The 17,028-nt window shown below is 37.2% G+C and overlaps 1 protein-coding gene across 1 annotated transcript in view; it reads left to right on the plus strand.

The window, feature by feature from the left end:
• STIMATE (STIM activating enhancer) overlaps positions 1–16,227 on the plus strand; it is a 37,431-nt gene extending 21,204 nt beyond the window's left edge. Inside the window, exons 4-8 of the mRNA XM_059823519.1 lie at positions 2,945–3,066; positions 9,222–9,334; positions 10,265–10,342; positions 11,159–11,308; positions 12,211–16,227. Coding sequence (XP_059679502.1) covers positions 2,945–3,066; positions 9,222–9,334; positions 10,265–10,342; positions 11,159–11,308; positions 12,211–12,327 — 580 coding nt within the window. The 3' untranslated portion in view covers positions 12,328–16,227. The remainder of the gene's footprint in view (positions 1–2,944; positions 3,067–9,221; positions 9,335–10,264; positions 10,343–11,158; positions 11,309–12,210) is intronic.
• The last annotated feature ends 801 nt before the right edge of the window (positions 16,228–17,028 follow it).

Consider the following 17,028-nt stretch of genomic DNA (forward strand, 5'->3'; position numbering starts at 1 on the left):
GGTTTGTTCTTGATAGAGCTCATGCTCAAAGAAGCTTACACATTCCTGGTAATAGAAGCTGTGAAATTACTTTTAAAAGCCTAGTAATTTGCCCTTTAAAACCAATCCAGTTCCTTCAATGGCATCTGCTCACTGTTGTCCTTTGGTAAACAAAGGAGCTACACAGCTCAAGGAATATGCTTGTGTTGCTTCACAAGCCTGTTTTATTTCCCTTATTGCTCCTCGGTTTCTATTGTTCCTACATGCTATAAATGTGCAAGTAAAACACTGCTTTTCTCTTCCCATCACAAAGCATTTTGGTAGGGAAGATGCATTTATTTTAACACACTAACTGTAAAGTTTAAGTTATAACTTTGACAGTTTCAATAATACCAGGCATCCTTGTAGGATTTTCCTCGCTTACTGATTTAAGAATTTCCTGATAGATTTAAACTGGCAGGTGCAAATTGCTTTCATTCTGTTTTTATATATAAAAGTGTATATTCAAGTAAGCTAACCAAAGCATGTCTAAAGTTGTCAGTGTTTAAAGCTCAATATTTTATTAGTATTTTAAAATTAAAAATAACTTCGTGCTGTGTACTGAGTTTTCAAAATAAAAGGTTTGCTAACAGGTGCATTCTCTTCTACATGTTTTAATATAGTCTACATAACTTTATTTTCAAATACCACTTTTCTGTAAGTGTAACATGACACAAAACAAGTAAGAGGGTGAGGTAGAGAACTGTTATTCACTGTTCCCAAGATAACAAAAATTACAATGTGGAGCTGTCTAATTTCTCAGGCAAGGGTGTGGGTCCTCCTTGTTAGCAGAAAAAATAGCATGTTGCATCAACCAAAGCCACTTGTCCTTTCTTGAGAAAAATATAACTTAAGTGTGCAAGCGAGTCAAAATTAGTAAAAGCAACGTATCTGTCTGTGACTTTAAGTAATCATTTCACTGAGCAAATGAAAACATGGATAGTTTTCTGTTCTTTTCTGTTTTGTAGTTTGTGGGTTATTTTCAGAACAAAACCAGAAAATGTATTTTTAGAAAACACTGTGGTTCAAAGCTTGGAAAAAACTACAATTGGAAGTTGCCATTTGACAGTTAGGGCATGTAGTGCTGTAATTCAGGCAGGTGTGTAATAATATCAAAGCTGATAAAACATCTCTTAAAACACCTTGACAGATGGGTTGTTGTTTGAAGAATTTTAAATAGAAAAAGCAAACGTCACTCTTTTTCTGTGGGAAAAGTTTGTTTGGGAAGTTTGTATGAACCCCAGCCTTTTACTCGCTGAACTCTCAGCCAAATCCATTTATCTGATAGTGGCCCCAACTTGTTTTGTTGTTTGTGCCGGTGCGCCGGTTACATGTGAGCAGGGTTAATGCAGTGCATCACAGAATAAGCATGTTGCCTCCATGTAGTGAGCCTCGTGTGCTTGGGAGTATCAGGCATCCTTGGCCTGTGCTGTGAGCCGTAATTTGATGTGAAATAGGTGTTGGCACATCTCTTCTCCCTGCTCCTGGTGGCTGCCTTCCTGCTGTAGACTTACAGCAGCCCCTTGTGGCCTTAAAATGACTTGGGTAGTCTTGGAGTTGCTGAGTTTCCTCTGCCAAACACTTCAACCTTGATTTTAATGTTCGTCTAATATGAAGTTTATTAACACTTTTTGACACGCAACTATTAAAAAAAAAAAAGCTATTTTTTAGAAAGTTTATGGGCAGGTCTTGGCTGAAGCAAGGCATGTCTGCTCCATTTTTATTTTTGAGCTGCTCTTGAATGGGATTTTGAGGGTCAGAACAGCTCCTCCTTTACTCTTTTGAATGCACGTATTCTGCCTTTGCTTTCCACTTTCTGATACTATTTTGTCCACGTGGATTTTTCTCCACAGCCAGCAGAAGCCCACAGGTCTCTGATTTGCTATTTTTTTCCCTGCAGATAAGTTCCTATAGACTCTAGAGTTTACCTTTAAGTATTTGGAATTACCAAATGGTAAATCACTGTTACTGAGATTCTTATGTGTCTTATAGCTGCCTCTTTCTCAGCTGTTGTTTGGTTCAGCTGGCATCGGTGATAGTAAATAAACCAAACTGACTTAGAAAATGCTCTGAATTTCAGCTGCACCACTTAATGAACCTAAGAATTAATTTGAAACCTGTAGTAATCTCTAGTTTCCTGAAGCATAGGTAAGATCCCAAAAGCTCTTCTTGAAACAATAAAATTAGTAGTGCAGTAGTCGTGTGTCCATTGAGGGGTGGTTTGGTTTGGATTTTTTTTTCTGGGAAGGCGTGTTCCTGATCTATTTGAAATATTTATTGGACAAGAACTGAAGTGGAAAAAAGTAAATCACTTTTCTTCCTAACTAAGTAAGTTGAAATTTGGCCTAGATAGTGACTGTACTCTCTAGGCATGTTATTCCACTGCTCATTATTGCTCCTTGTTGAGGCTAGGAGGGGGCTCCCTTGAGCAAGAAAAACTGTCTAGTTGTGGTGTCTTTCCCCCTTGGAATGAAAGTGTTTTGGGTTGGGTTTTCTACCTTCAAATTCCTTGAGATGTCTTTAAGATGACTTCTCTTCTTATTCCTTTTATTCCTTTGGTTTTATTCAAATGCAGTTTTTCCATGCAGAACAAACTGAGCAACGGTAAAAAGGAAATCTGGTTTTAATTTAAAGGAGTAAAATGAATATTGGAGTTTATATAGAGTATGCACATTCACACACCAGAGTTCACAAAAATAGAAGTTGGAGCTTAACTTTAAGGACAGAAACGAAATATTGTAACTCTTCTAAAACTATTTAAATTTTAGGCTAGCTATGTAATTATGGAAGTAGGTAAATGATTAATCTCAATACTCTGGCTTTTCAACATAGATACAGATCTTTTCTCAATCATGTTGTTAAAATACACTGAACGTGTAGAAAGTGGACCCTTGCTCCTTGTTTTCTTTTACGTTTTTCCTTTCAGGTACCTTATCAACTTCTTGTTAGATGCCACATTAGGAATGCTGTTAATCTACATTGGTATACGAGCAGTCAGCAGCATTGTGGAATGGCAGCAGTGGGAGTCCCTTCGCTTTGGTGAATATGGTAAATGTTTCTGTTCTTGCACTGAAATTATTTTCAAGATAGAATCTCAGAATGTTTCAGCTAGTGGTTGACTCATCTTAAAATCATTATACAATGATTATAGTGGTCATTTTAATATTTCACTTGTCACGAGGGTTCTTTTAAGTTCTGTATCTTGGCATGCACTTTCTGTGTTAGAAAGCTCCACAAGTCTCTAAGTATTTAGTGAGTTTGGAACAACTTCTTGAATATTTATTTTTTTAGGAGTGATTGAACAAATTGGCTAATCTCGTGGAAAAAGTAACAGCATGATAAATTTACTCTGAAACACTTTTAAATAAATGATAGCTGGGAGGTCATTTCCTATTAAAGCTATCACTGAACCACATGCCGTTGCTGAAGATACGGGCTAAGAGTTCTGCCAGCCCTCTTTAAAGTAAACAACCACATACCTTCAGTGAAGAGAATGGCAAGATGGCCTGTGCTTGTCCTCAAGTAATGATCACTCGAACCCCTGCACATAGGGCTTGTATCATTGATGAAAAATGCATATGTCTTCTGTACAGGCTAAGGGATAGACTAGTGAAATCACTTTCACGTGAAGTTGTGGGTTTTGTTTTCCGTTACGTTAGCCACAGAAGTCCACTGATCTGCAGGAATTGTGGTTTTGCAGATGCAGTTGAGTGTCATACATACTCAACATCAACATTTAATTCTGTTCAACCTGTTATTTTCAGATTGCTTAGTCTGGCTGGTTGGGAATGGAAGTTCTGTATAGATGCTAAAAATTACATTTGAAGCTCCTTGAGATAGGACTGGAGGGAGAGTTGCCTTATAAGAGAGCTATGGCTCTTTATCAGAGAGAAAAACAATCAAAACCTATGGTTTGGGAAAAAAAAGTTAATGTTTGCCTAACAAAGTAAAAGCTTTCATAGCAGTTTCATAATTATCATTGGTAGGTTTTTTGGTTTTGTAGGTTTCTTTGTTTTTAATGTTCCTAAGTGGCTGACAGAATTAAAAATAAATAAATAAAGGCCTTGCCAAGTTGAAGTACTTTAAAAGCTTGGGAAGTTTACAATTAAATCAAATACCATTAATTGCTATTTGCTTTAATGTCAGAGGTTTAAAATAGAGATTATGACAAGCATCTATCTTAGTAGAAATAACTGCCTATACTATTAGGGCGTTTTTTGTTAGATTCATGTAGATTTAATGTGTATCTTTTAGGGTACAGTTTATGACCATTTAAGCTGTTTAAATCAGCACTGCCACAACCCTGTTTATCTGCTTTTTTCCCACATGCCACGGTCCAATATTTCCACTCTTTTCGTTGGACTGGTACACATCTGACTCTTTAGGGAACTGATTCAGAGAGCTAAACCATCAGAAAATTCACCATCTGTAGAAAAGTAAATAGTTCCTCCAGATCAGTCCCCAGACTTGGGTCTCTTAGGGATTAGGTCAGCACCAGTGCCCAGGGAAGGGAAAAGGGCAAGGCAAGAGCTGAGACATTGCTGAGCTACACCTTCTGACTGAACTGTGAGACCTATTGCCCAAAGTCCCTTTTTCTGATTGTTGATTTGGCTTGAAGACATTTAAAGGTGTTTGAGCAGCTTTCAGCCCGTATAAAATTGGCTTTCCACTCAGAGAAAAAAAACTTGGTGTGTCTATTACAATTCTAGATAGGTACTTGTAATCATGCCAGCTACTAGATTTTATTTCTTCCTAATAGCATTCTGTTTTTTCTTGTGTAATCTGCCCTCCTCTCCCATTTTAATGTCCTTTTAACAATAAGCAGTCTGTGTGGATGGGAGGATGTGGGGAGTATATTCACTGTCCTGAAATTTGTGTCTATCTTTTATTGACTTCCAAAATGAACCTGGTTTTATTTCAGTTAGTTATGAGGCATCTGTGACTGCAGTAACTAAGCTCTTCAAATCAACAAATGAACTTGTTACTTGTGTTCTGCTGCGGAGGTGGTCTGCAACTGATCCATTGTTGTCATTTTGAGTTAGGAGATCTGAAATGCCTAAACTTGTTTATTAAGTATTTCTTCTCTGTGTGTGTGTGTGAGTGATGTATGAAATTACATAATTCCTCTTTACTTGTTCTTTCCAATATCAGATCATTTTATTAGTGACTAACTTTCTCTTCTGTTTCTTCGTTAATGTGCTGTCCTGACCTTAGTGTGTTGTTTTTTTAATCAAGCTATCGTAAGGACTATTAGAAAGCATATTGTAAATCTGTGTTTCCATTAATCATGTGGGAGAGGCTTCTGGTATAAAGAGAACTAGGTAGCAGATGGGAAGTTACTACTAATGGCTGTGCAGTAAGGTTAGACCCTATGTAAGAAATCTGTCTAAAAAGGACAAGTTGCATTGGATTGTTTGCTGCCCTCTTCTGTTAAGTACTACTGTTGTTTCTGAAGTGAAAAACCTCATATCACCATTTCATTTAAAATTTGTCACTTTGGCCCCAAGAAAACACTTGTCTTGTTTTTCATAAGATTCTTGAAAATAATTAAATTAAGTAGGGAAGAAGAGGGGACTAAAATGCAGTCCTGTGGGGTCACAAGTGTGTTTAGACCTAGTATTTTGAAGTTAAATAGGGATGTTTAGCATACATGGGTGGTGAGGTGTTTGCTCATTGAAAGGTATCAGAGACTTGCGGCATTTTATCTGAAGTAGTAAAGTCAAGCCCTCAGCTTGGAGATCAGTGTGATTTCAGTTTGTTTGCAAGTGTGGGAAAACAAACAGGAGGGCCCCCCCCATCTAAAAAAACCAAGTCTGTTCTTGTGATTGAGCGATGTTGTTTGTGTTTCTAGAGCCTAAATAATCATTTGTCTCAAGTTAATTCTCACTGTGAGCTCATTTCCCTTCTTAGCTCTATTACTTGATCCCTGGTGATTCATTACTTGAAGCTGTCACAAAAATAGCAGTGCCCTGCTGGTTTTAAAAGCCTCTTCTTTATATGGAGGATAATTTTTAAGCATAAATGCCTCAAGGAAAGAATGGATACTAAAATATCAGCATTCAATGGTTTCTGTTTGTACAGCAAACAGCACTGCACTGATTTACGAACAAGGTAGCATGACGCTCCCTCAAGGGCTTTTTTATGTCAGAATTTTTAAGTTTATTAGATTTGTCTTCATATTTCCAGTTTTGTATTTTCAGATTCATTACATCAGCAGTTGATTTTAATAGAAGAGCAGAATCAGTTCATATATTTGAGTATGTGAAGAGGAGAAATGCAGTCATGATCTGTACTGAAAAGAATGTTCCCTGCGTTCTCCTTCCCTTCTTGTCTTAGGCTACTTTAGTTGCTGCAAGTAGCAAACAGGTGACTAAATCCCTCTTGGTGACAATGAACTCTATTGGCAACTAAATCGTGCTGTGGTCTCCGCTTGTCTTTGCTTCGCAGGTGGCAAAGCTTAGACATTGTATTTGATGCATCTTTTCCCTCTAGCTCTTTGTTTGCAACTTGCAGAGCAACTTACTTTAAAACTTTTTAAGATTTATTTTGAAGTAGTCCTGTGAGATGGCATTTTCTTGAGAAAATTTCTCAGGATTTGAAGAACAGAGAGAAGTTACAGGATAGAGGAATCACAGGTATTTTGCTCAAGAGCTGTCCATAAACATGCTTCTACAAAGTGGCTGATGAAAGTACTTTACACTAAGTATAGACTAGTTTTTCATTGCCCAGCATTTTCAAAAAATGCTGCTACCATTGTTACTGGTGAGGATTCAAAATTTTTCAGTTTCAGTCTTAATGCACTTAAGACTTAACAAGATTTCTGCTGATTTGTTTATTCTAGACATGTAACTTATACATGACAGGTGTAAAATAAGAATTCAAGAGGGACTCTCAGACTTTAGAAAATAAATTAGAGCTTTATGGCTTCAACATTAACTTTAAAGTTCTAATTTGAGTTTGTGTACTGAATCTTTGAATGTACAAATGTCCCATGTATTCTTGGGAACACCTCCTGGATGTGGTGATGTTATTAACTTCTACTTTTTCCCTTGAATTGCATAGTTTATAAAATCATAGAAAAAATTTGGTTGGAAAGGTTCTCCAGAGGTGTTATAATTCAACCTCTTGTTCAAAGCAGGGTTAAAGTCAAAGCTAAAGCAGGTTGTTCAGGGGGTGGTCTAGACCAGTTTTTAATTTATCCATGGTTTGAGATTTAAGAACGGCTCTGAACAACCTACTCCAGTGCTTAACCACTGTCATTGTGAAAGCTTTTTCTCCTTTGTGTCAGAATTGTATGTCCACCCATCTAGTCTATATCTCCCAAACTTTTCTACAAGGACACTATTGGGACACTGTCAAAAGACTTGGTAAAGTCAAAGTAGACAGCATCCCTGTTCTCCCCACTTGTAATTAGAGCTGAGAGATAATTTTGTAGATGCAGTAAGGCACACAAAAATCCTCAAGTAGAATTTAATATACACAACTTCTAATTTCAGTCATACACAAAAAAAAAACCCAGCGCCCCTCCCTGCAAAAACATCATGGAACAAAATGTTCATTGGTGATAATACACAACACTCTTACTACAGAGTTTCACAGTTCTTGGACATACAAAATCTCATGTGACAGAGTTGGAATAGATGGAAAATTGCTATAGCTGTCTTTAATTTTTAGGAATTAAATACAGATTGGAATAGAGCTTAGAATGAACTGGTAAAGTTTCACAGAATACCAGAATGATAGGGGTTGGAAGGGACCTCTGCAGATCATCTAGTTTTGGTGGTAAGTCTGTAGCTAAAGCTAGATTTATTTTTTTTTCATATTTGCTAGTTAATGAAGAAAACAAGAGAATGCTAATAAAAATGTGGAGTATAAAGTTAATTGTTAAAACAATTCTCAAATTTAATTCAGGCCTTGTATCTTCAGAAGAATCGTAGTTGCTCAACTTTGAATTACTGATGTGTTTCCCCTTTCAAATTTTCTAACTTTTTTTCAACAGAAGCCATAAACTGCAGTATATAATTGTAAAACTTGAGCATTTTTACCATTTCCCTCTTAGACTATTGAGTGTTGATCCCTAGCTCTTACTTTGAAACTTGTTTAGGAAGTTTTCTTTGTTTTGGACTCCAGTCTGGTTTACCAGTTTCTCTTCATAGCATTTAAGCAGCAAACAGTAAGTCTCAAGACTATTACCAAGTATTAATACTGAAAGCCTTTCAGAAATGTTCCAGAAAAGGAAGTAGCAACTATCCATTATGCATTACAAATACATAAAGGCATCTGAATTTCTGTTGCCTGTTATTCATCCCCAGGCTAAAAGTTTTAAGCTGCCTTTGAAGACATTGCAGAAGACTGTCGCGAAGACTAAAGACCTAATACCCCCCTCCAAAGCTTCCCTTTGGTTTCCAGCGAAGTGCTGCTTTAAGCTCACCTGCAAAGCTTGTTAGGCATACCAGTCCGCTTTTTTCCTTTTTTCTTTTTTTTCCTCTCCTTGCTTTCATATAGTATAATAGTCTACATAAGTTTTCATGTTCAAATATTTGTGGGCTTCGTTCTGTCCTGGCAGATAACTTAATGCACTCAGGTTTTCATTCTGCCACAGTGGGGTGCAGCAGAATTTCAAACCCTTTCAGATTGAAACTAAAATGTGATCTTAATTTTTTGTTCCATCAAATTTTTCATAACAGCTCTTGCACCTGTTGCTTCAATTATGATTGGTTAGTTATGGTAACTAACTTTGCAGAGAGGAAAAATATGTTTGATAGCCTGGGGAGAATGGCAGAAATCATCATGTTTCTACTTAGACTGAAGGGAAAAATGTTTTTCCCCAGCTATGTTTCCCTTAAGTTTTCCCTTTTAAGAAACTTAATACTTCATGATAGAGGGTCAAAAATAGCAATTTGATGAGAAACAAATGTAATACAACTATATCTGTCTTGTTTTCATCAGATTATGTAAAACAGTGAGCGTATACCCAGGTACTGCTGAATCAGATAAAGTCCTGTTATATTCAGTTTCTAACTGATACTTTTTGAAAGCTGGGGTGAGGCTGAGGGAGGGGAAGGAGCAGCACTAAGAAAACTGGAGAAGGCACTTTAAGAGGATATAGCTGCCCTGACTCTTCTAATACTGCTTTTCTAAAATGTTTACTGTGAAGTAAAATCAACCCTATGCATGTATTGAACCTTTCTTCTTTCTTGCAGGTGACCCAGTGCAGTGCAGTGCTTGGGTGGGCCAGTGTGCTCTGTACATAATGATTATGACATTTGAGAAAACCATCATCATTATAGTGCTTCTTATACCTCAGTGGAAAGAGGTTTGTATTTTCACAGCATTTTACAGACCAATGAATTTCAGGTGGAAGCTGTAAAGCAATAGGCTTCTAATAGTGTTCATTGGTTTGGCTCAAGCATCATAAATGTCTACAGTCAATGCCGTTTAACTCTGTGCTACTGGTGTGTTCTTTTAGCTTGATTAGGATACTGCTAATCAGGCTTTCTGGCATCCATTGCCAGGAATATCCTATCATATTTTGGAGGGGTTTTATGTACTGCAATATATGCAATTTTATTCTATCTCCTTGTCTGAGTGCTTTTGATGCTACTAAGTGGTTCTTCCTTTTCTTAATTCTTTAACCCTTACTTAAAGCTTTTTTGTATTGCTTATTGTAGTATTTTCAATAATTTTCTTTGCCTGTCCTTGTTGACAGATCTAAACTGTAGAATTTTAGTAATTTGCAATGGATTAGTGAAGCCGTTGCTGATGACTGGATAAATATTTATTTTGATAGCATCTGTGCAACGTAATATTCAAAGTGATGATGCGTGGTCTTATAGCCCATTAAAACCAGTTAGTCGCTATTTTGTGCTCTGGACTACTTTGGGAATTCTGTCTTCTCCTTACTGTGTATTTTGTGAAACACTGGTCTGTTTAAATTTCCTAAAGATGGAACTCAAAACATGTTCCTGGGCAGCATGGAGCTCTAAAATGTTCAAGATGATTCTAACGCAGCTCTTCAGACTTCTGTAAACAAAAATGACAGAGATAAGTTTCTTGCCAGCCCTGCTTACTTATCTGCGGTAATTTATAAGCTGTCCTAAGTACTTTCTTTTTCTACAAAGCTGCCCTTTTTTGGTTCATATGAACTATTTCTGTAGTGTTAGCTAGTACATGAACAATTGCACGTACTAATCCAGTTATGTGCACATGCTGCCATGATCTGAACGTAATCCTTTTCTTTTCACAGGTAGCTTTATTGAATCCTATAGAGAACCCCCAGTTGGAGCTGGCTATCGTCATGCTGATAGTTCCCTTCTTTGTTAATGTTAGTACAACTTGCACGCTTCTGTGAGATGTTTACTTGGATATCTTTCTGCTATGTGTTAATTAATTAATGTTAGCCCTTAAAGCACAGTGTACCTTAGTGCTTAAGGTAATTTTTAATGAGGAAGGGTGTTAAAGAATGGATAAAATGTCTGGTTACATAGATTTTACAAAGCTGAAATCCATATTGAGCTAAGTAACCAGGCTCAGGAGAGGTGCAGAAATGCTTCATAGACCTCTTTGGGCTGATGACTTCAGTAGCTTGAATGTACTACTGAAATACTGACATAGAGGTTATAAAATTACCATGAAATTTGCTTTAGGAAATAGTTGGTCTAAGGATAGCTGTACTGTGAAGTATCCTGCATCTGACCCTAGCTAAGAGTGGCTGGCCTATGATGGAGCAGAGGAAAAGGGCAAGTGCGCAATCATCCTTCCCAAAGAATACTCTCCCAGTAATCTGGGATTTAGGGACTAGAGCCAGAGATGGTGGGTGTCCTTGCGTTTAGTAACTGCTGGTGATTTTTTTTTTCTTTCATTAATTTGTACAAGCATGGATTTTATCCTTTGAGAACCTCTGAATAGCAGCTACTTTTCTTATTTTCTTCTTTTCTACAAAGGAATAAAGTAGCTGTGTTCTAGAGCGTTTGTGCTATGTGTAATAAGCCATGTGACTGTATGCCTGTACAAGATTTTTAGCTGTTTGGCCAATTCAGAATTATTGTCAAGTTTTCCTAATTCTGTCCAAATACTGACCGAATGAACATATGCTACTCTGAGGAAAACTGAACTGTCACTTCCCCGTTCTCTTTAACAGGCATTAATGTTCTGGGTAGTAGATAATTTTCTTATGAAGAAAGGGAAGACAAAAGCTAAACTTGAAGAAAAGGAAGCAGGACAAGATTCAAGAAATGGAAGTAAAGTCCGATACAGGAGAGCAGCATCACATGAAGAGTCAGAGTCAGAAGTATGTAAAGTTAATTACTGCAATTAATACAATATCAATCCAGTTCATCACTCACGCCATTGATTTAACTGTAACACTGTCAACTTAGTTTTGATTTTCTTTGCATATACCTCTAACAGTAGTTCATAGCATTTGCAGTTGAAAACCAGTTGAGGAAAATGGCATTGTTGCACCACTCATGGTAGTTAATTTCCTTCCAGATGGGCAGGAAGATACAATAATACATTTAAATAACACAGATGAACTGTGTTACAAATGCTTCTAAAAAAACCCCACATGGAATACAAAACTAATAGACAATTCTGATTCAAAGAGAGGTTAATAACTTAAAGCGAGAGCAAGCTGGTGGAGGAAACTGGCCTGATTTTGGAAAAGTATTTACATCCTTGCCTTAGCATGATTTTATTCTAAATTATATTAAGTAGGCAGTTTTCAGTTCACCTGAAGGATGGGTGGTATCTTTTGAAGGTAAGTTGTTTTAGCTTTAGTTGGTTAATGTAACTTTTCTGCGTTGTAGACAGTGCTATTTATACAAGGTTTTCTTTAATAAGATGACTGCCATATTATCAGTGTGGATAGAGAGCTTACATATTCTGTCTCATTTTAACATTAAGCTGCCCCCACTGTTCTGGAGGTGCTGGAATCACTTCTTGGGGTTTAGAGTCAGTGATTGTAGTAGAGATTAGTACGCATGCATCCTTCTTCAAAATTTACTAGAGGTTCCAGTTAGGATGTGTGACATTGTTTGATAGTACTGGCAGTAAATCCAAATTACGTTCTGTAAGCCCTTTCTTGAGCAATAAAGTGCTTTGCGAGCATAAAAGTAATAAAAGGTTAGAAGTAGAATGAAGAAAGAGCGTGACTTTGATCCATGTTACTCAGAAGCCATAATTTGTTTTTAGATCCTTATTTCAGCAGATGATGAGATGGAGGAATCAGATGCTGAAGAGGACCTGCGTAGACTGACTAACTTAAAGCCCACTAAGAAAAAGAAGCATCGTTTTGGTCTGCCTGTATGACACATTCCCTGACCTGTGTATTTGCAGGCTTCATGGCAAAAACTTCAGTCAGTGGGTTTTAATGTTGCAATTGCATCTCCCTTTTCATACAAACTGACTTAAAAGCAAGGTCTGCCAACAGAATGCAAACAGTTGGAAGACTTCCAGTTCAGTTGCACTACAGACACACTGACCAATTATGCAAGAATGTCTTTTCATCGTGTGTGACAAACACAGCGTTGTTAAGGACTTGTCGCTAAGGGGATTTGTATCTGACATTTCAGAGAAGATCATAGAAAACAGATACAGCAATCTTTCACTTAAGGTTACTGATGATACAGTTTAAGATGTTCTCAAAAAGGCATCAGAATCAACTAAGTTAAAGGAGTGTGTTTTATTACTAAAACTGGCTTTTGCAGCATAATTCCTAGAGCAGAATAGTTTATGGTTACAAGCTGTAACTTAACGTTATTTTTTTAATTACAAATGTTTACTTGCTACCAGGTACCTATGGAACTAATAGGTGGAACAAAGATTTTTTTCCAAGTCTCCTCAAATCTATTTGACTATTTTATATTTAAGTTATATTTTCATACAGTTGTATTTAAAGATTCTCTTTGTCAGAGAAAAGGGTGCAGTTCCCTTTTTTGTGCAGAATAGGTCAAAAGATTTGTAGTGAAAATCTTATTTATCCTTGTGTCCTGGTTTAAGATAAAGGGATAGCAAAGGGAAAAGCTCTCTGTCACTGCTGAAGTCACCAAATATCACTAAAAATGCAGTCCTAAGTGTGCTTTTGACCACATCATTTGAAAGTACCTTTTTTAATAGGAGGTGGTGTTTGCATATTTGACAAACGTGCACTTTAGTGTATTACAAAAATCTGTTGTGATAGGTTATTTGTGAAATGAATATCTATGGATGACTCTATTTCTGTTTCTGCAAGTCTCTTGTGCATACCTCTCAAATGACCCAGAAGAGATGGAACATTTCTTAGTTTTCCTCATATAGGGCCTGCGGTACAGGACCGTGATCTGATTGAAGCAGTTGTGCTACAATATTGCAAATAATTCTGTCCTTTTGTTTTTTGTTGGAAAAGCAATCTTCTATTGAATGTGCTTTAAAAAAACAAGATTTCTCCTGTTTAATTTCCATAAAATCTGGTTATCCTTTAGTATTAAAAAGAAAAAACCTAAGAGGTATAATACAGTTGTTACTACAGAATTTTTGTGATTTTAATTGTCTTGCCTTCTGATAATTGACAACATGTGCTGATCTGAAACCTAGCAGGCATGTTTTCAGTGACATCCTTTTGCTTTGCGTATTTTCTAAATTATTGTTTCCGACAGCTTTCTGTACTTAGTTAAACCTTGTGCAGGACAAGGCAATGTGTCAAAGATTTGACAACAGACCTTAATTTGAAATCTGTTGTAGTATCTGGACATCAGAAATGTTCCAAGCCTTAAACCAAACAGTTTCATCAGAAAACTGCTCAGAACTTTTTAAGATTTTTTACATTTTTTTATAGATTTACTAGGTCTTAATGTGATTTATTATCCAGACCACTTAAATGGGGTTCTTGGGCCTTAGTAAATACTGAACTGTGCGCTCCTGTACGTATTTTCACTATTCCAGCATTCCTTTTCACTGCTTGGCTGCTGAGGTGAACACAATGTTCTGAGACTTCAGGTACACCTCAGCGTGTCCAGCCGGCTAGAAGGGACATTTTACCAAACCGAACGTTTGTGAGTTTAGTTGAGCCACTGACCTCTGTTACTGTGCACTGAAATGTAATAACTGCAATAAGTTTAAGTACTAGTGTTTCTTTTAGATTAAATCTAGAAACTAATGACAATGGAAGTTTGAGTTATTCTGAAATGGGGGGTGGGGGGATGGGGAAATGTCCCTAATCAGTGTTGCCTCTGGTTTAGGTGTTTTAGTTTTTTTCATTGGTTGTGTGACTTGCATCTTCTCTTGACTATTTACCACTGGGTGGGTGCATATCTCCAAAAGCACAGTACTTCAAGGAATTCATTTTCATCAACAGAGCAGTCTCATACAGCTCACTTTTCCAAAGGGATTTAAGAGCTAGGACTGGCTCTTGTCGCAAATGTCAGCATTTATTTTTTAGCATAGGATTTGTTCTATTTCAGATAGTGAAATAAAGCTATTCAACATGTGCTACACACCACTGCACAGCCATCGCTATCCTCGTCAACCATCAGAGATAACTGAGCAGCGCACACAAATTTAACTGTATGAGCTTTCATTTTATCTTCCTTTTCCCTCCTTTTCTCCAGTTACTTAAATTATCAAAATTATTTCTATTTCTAGTCTGATGTTTAGTCTGTGCAATGTCAGTATAAAATTATGGCCTTAATCATGTAAAACATTTGTTTTGAGCAGACCACAAACTTACTGACCAAGTACAAAACAGTATAAAGCACTATGGAGCAGTTTCTTGAAGATGGTTGTAGCGAAGCTATAGGAATTTTTCCTCGTGGTTTGAGATATTGATATGCCTAGCAAGATGATGTAGTAGAGCACTATGAGCCAAAGAAGTATTTTAAATACCATAGTAGTAGCTGTGGTTAGGAGGAGCATATCTTCAGAGAGGAAAAAACAGCTCTAACTTTCTCTACTAAGATAAAAATTTTATTCACAACCTTAGCAAAATAACAAAATCTTTTTCTATTCATTCTTTGTTACCATGTGAAAGAGATGGAAAATGTGAAATTGGCAGGTTTCCTCTTCGTAAGATAAAAATCGGAATTCTTGCAGTAGGTGCAAGTAGGACAAGTGCTTTGTCTCAAGAGCTTGTATGTGTAAGAAGGAAGTACGCGCTAGTGCTTCACTATGTCTTACTGTTTGTTGAAATGTATTGGCAGTACAGTCCGAAATAAATTTTTCGTAAAGAGTTGATCCAGTAATAATATTGCAACATGACAACGTTTGCATTATCCTCAAACTGGCGCTCTAAATTTATGCCTGGTAAACATACTTCAGGACAACTCATAGCAAAGGTTTAATTCAGGCTGTGCTTAGAAAAATGTGATTCTGTTTAATGAAAATAAGCTATGTAGTATATGCCAAAGTAAGAGGAAGGGATTGTAACTTACAGAAGAGACACAGAAGTATTGCTGGAGATTGAATTTACCGCAAATGGTCAACCTAAATGTATTAACTGTTTCCAGTATCTGACCTGTGACACATCTGCATAAATTTAAAACACTGGTGTTGTCTAATACGTGGTTTTCTAGTTCTGGCTTTAGTATGTTCAGGTCCCCTTGTCTTACTTTAAGTAGGTGAATGCTGTATGTTAATGTTGCTAACTAAAATGTACTATAGCTTTTCTTCAGGGAAAACTCAGAAATTGAGTTGCAAATTAGAGCAATGCAAAGTGATCCCCTCCGGCAGGTTCCAGCTGTGCCTGGGGAGGGAGGCTGGGCTCTCACCCTCTGCTGAGAGCTGAGCGTCACAAGGAATTTCTGCCACTGTGCTTGACTAACCCATGTTTGCAACTTTGCTGTGCTTTTTGCAGAAGAAACCAGTAATGAAAGCGAATAAATTCAGCCACATCAAGTCAGAGTAGATCTACAGCATAGGCGTGCAAACTTTTTTAGGTAAAGTTTCCAGTTCAATTACTGAAAATGACTACTATGGTTTTACAAAGTAAAACTGCAGTATCTTTAAAAAAGGGACTCTTTTGTAGGTGTTTTTGTCTTGCGTGGGTATCCGTCTCAAACTGAATGTTGGGTTTGTTTGTAAGTAAATTCAGAGTATAGCCTATGTGAGCAAAACCAACAGCTGTATTCTGCTACCCTCTGTTTGGACCATATTGTTTAATCAGTGGTGTTACCTTAAACTTTTAAGGGTATCTGATGTAATTACATTGTATAATGGTTTACAATAAAGTTTGACTTATTACAGATTTGTACACTTGTTTTATACTTTTTCTGTGTAAAAGTGCCTGTGTTTCAATGTTTATAATGTGCTGTTGTGGGAAGCAGGTTTTGGAGTTTAACTTCAGAGCTGCAGATCTAATTTTTTGCACTATCGTGTTGGTATTAATTTCAATATATTAATTTACCTTAACAGCAAGTCCCATTTCAGTTGGAGGGACCATTCTTAAGTGGCAAATTTTGTTTACAACTAAGAATCCTTGCAAGCTCTTCTAGCATCTGTTCCCTGAGGAGGGTTTTTGCCCTCGGCATGTTGCGCACATGAAAAATAACCATCTGTATTTTCATATTAAAAGTAAAACCTTCGATGTGCAACCCGAGAACTCCTGAGATTGCAGAACATTGACCTGAGGCCTTTTTGCAGTGTAGGGTGTTGTTAAAATGCTTTAACCACACAGCTGATTATCCCAGCCTGCTTTCAGCTCTTCAAGCAAAGCCAGACCTTTTGGATGTTGGCAACAAGAATGTGTAAATTTAGAAATTTCTGAATTTACCTCCAATGGCCTGCCCCTTGGCAGAGGCGTGGCCTAATTCAGTAACTTGTTAACTTGTTTTCTGTTCCCCATTCTGATTTGTTTGCAGCAGGTAGTAGAAATGCAAGCTGAGGGAAGATGTCTGAGGATCCTGTTGAGAAGTTTACTTGTGCAGTGCCTTGTATCACAGAACTCATGTAGTACCTCCTCGGAGCCAGAAAAGGGCCATGTGAGGATGTCTAGTTCTAGGACCAAGTAGCCTCTCTGTCTCCAGAGGGCAACATGCTGGA

The sequence above is a fragment of the Gavia stellata genome, chromosome 12 (genome assembly GCF_030936135.1).
Source record: "Gavia stellata isolate bGavSte3 chromosome 12, bGavSte3.hap2, whole genome shotgun sequence".
Classification (NCBI taxonomy): Eukaryota; Metazoa; Chordata; class Aves; order Gaviiformes; family Gaviidae; genus Gavia; species Gavia stellata.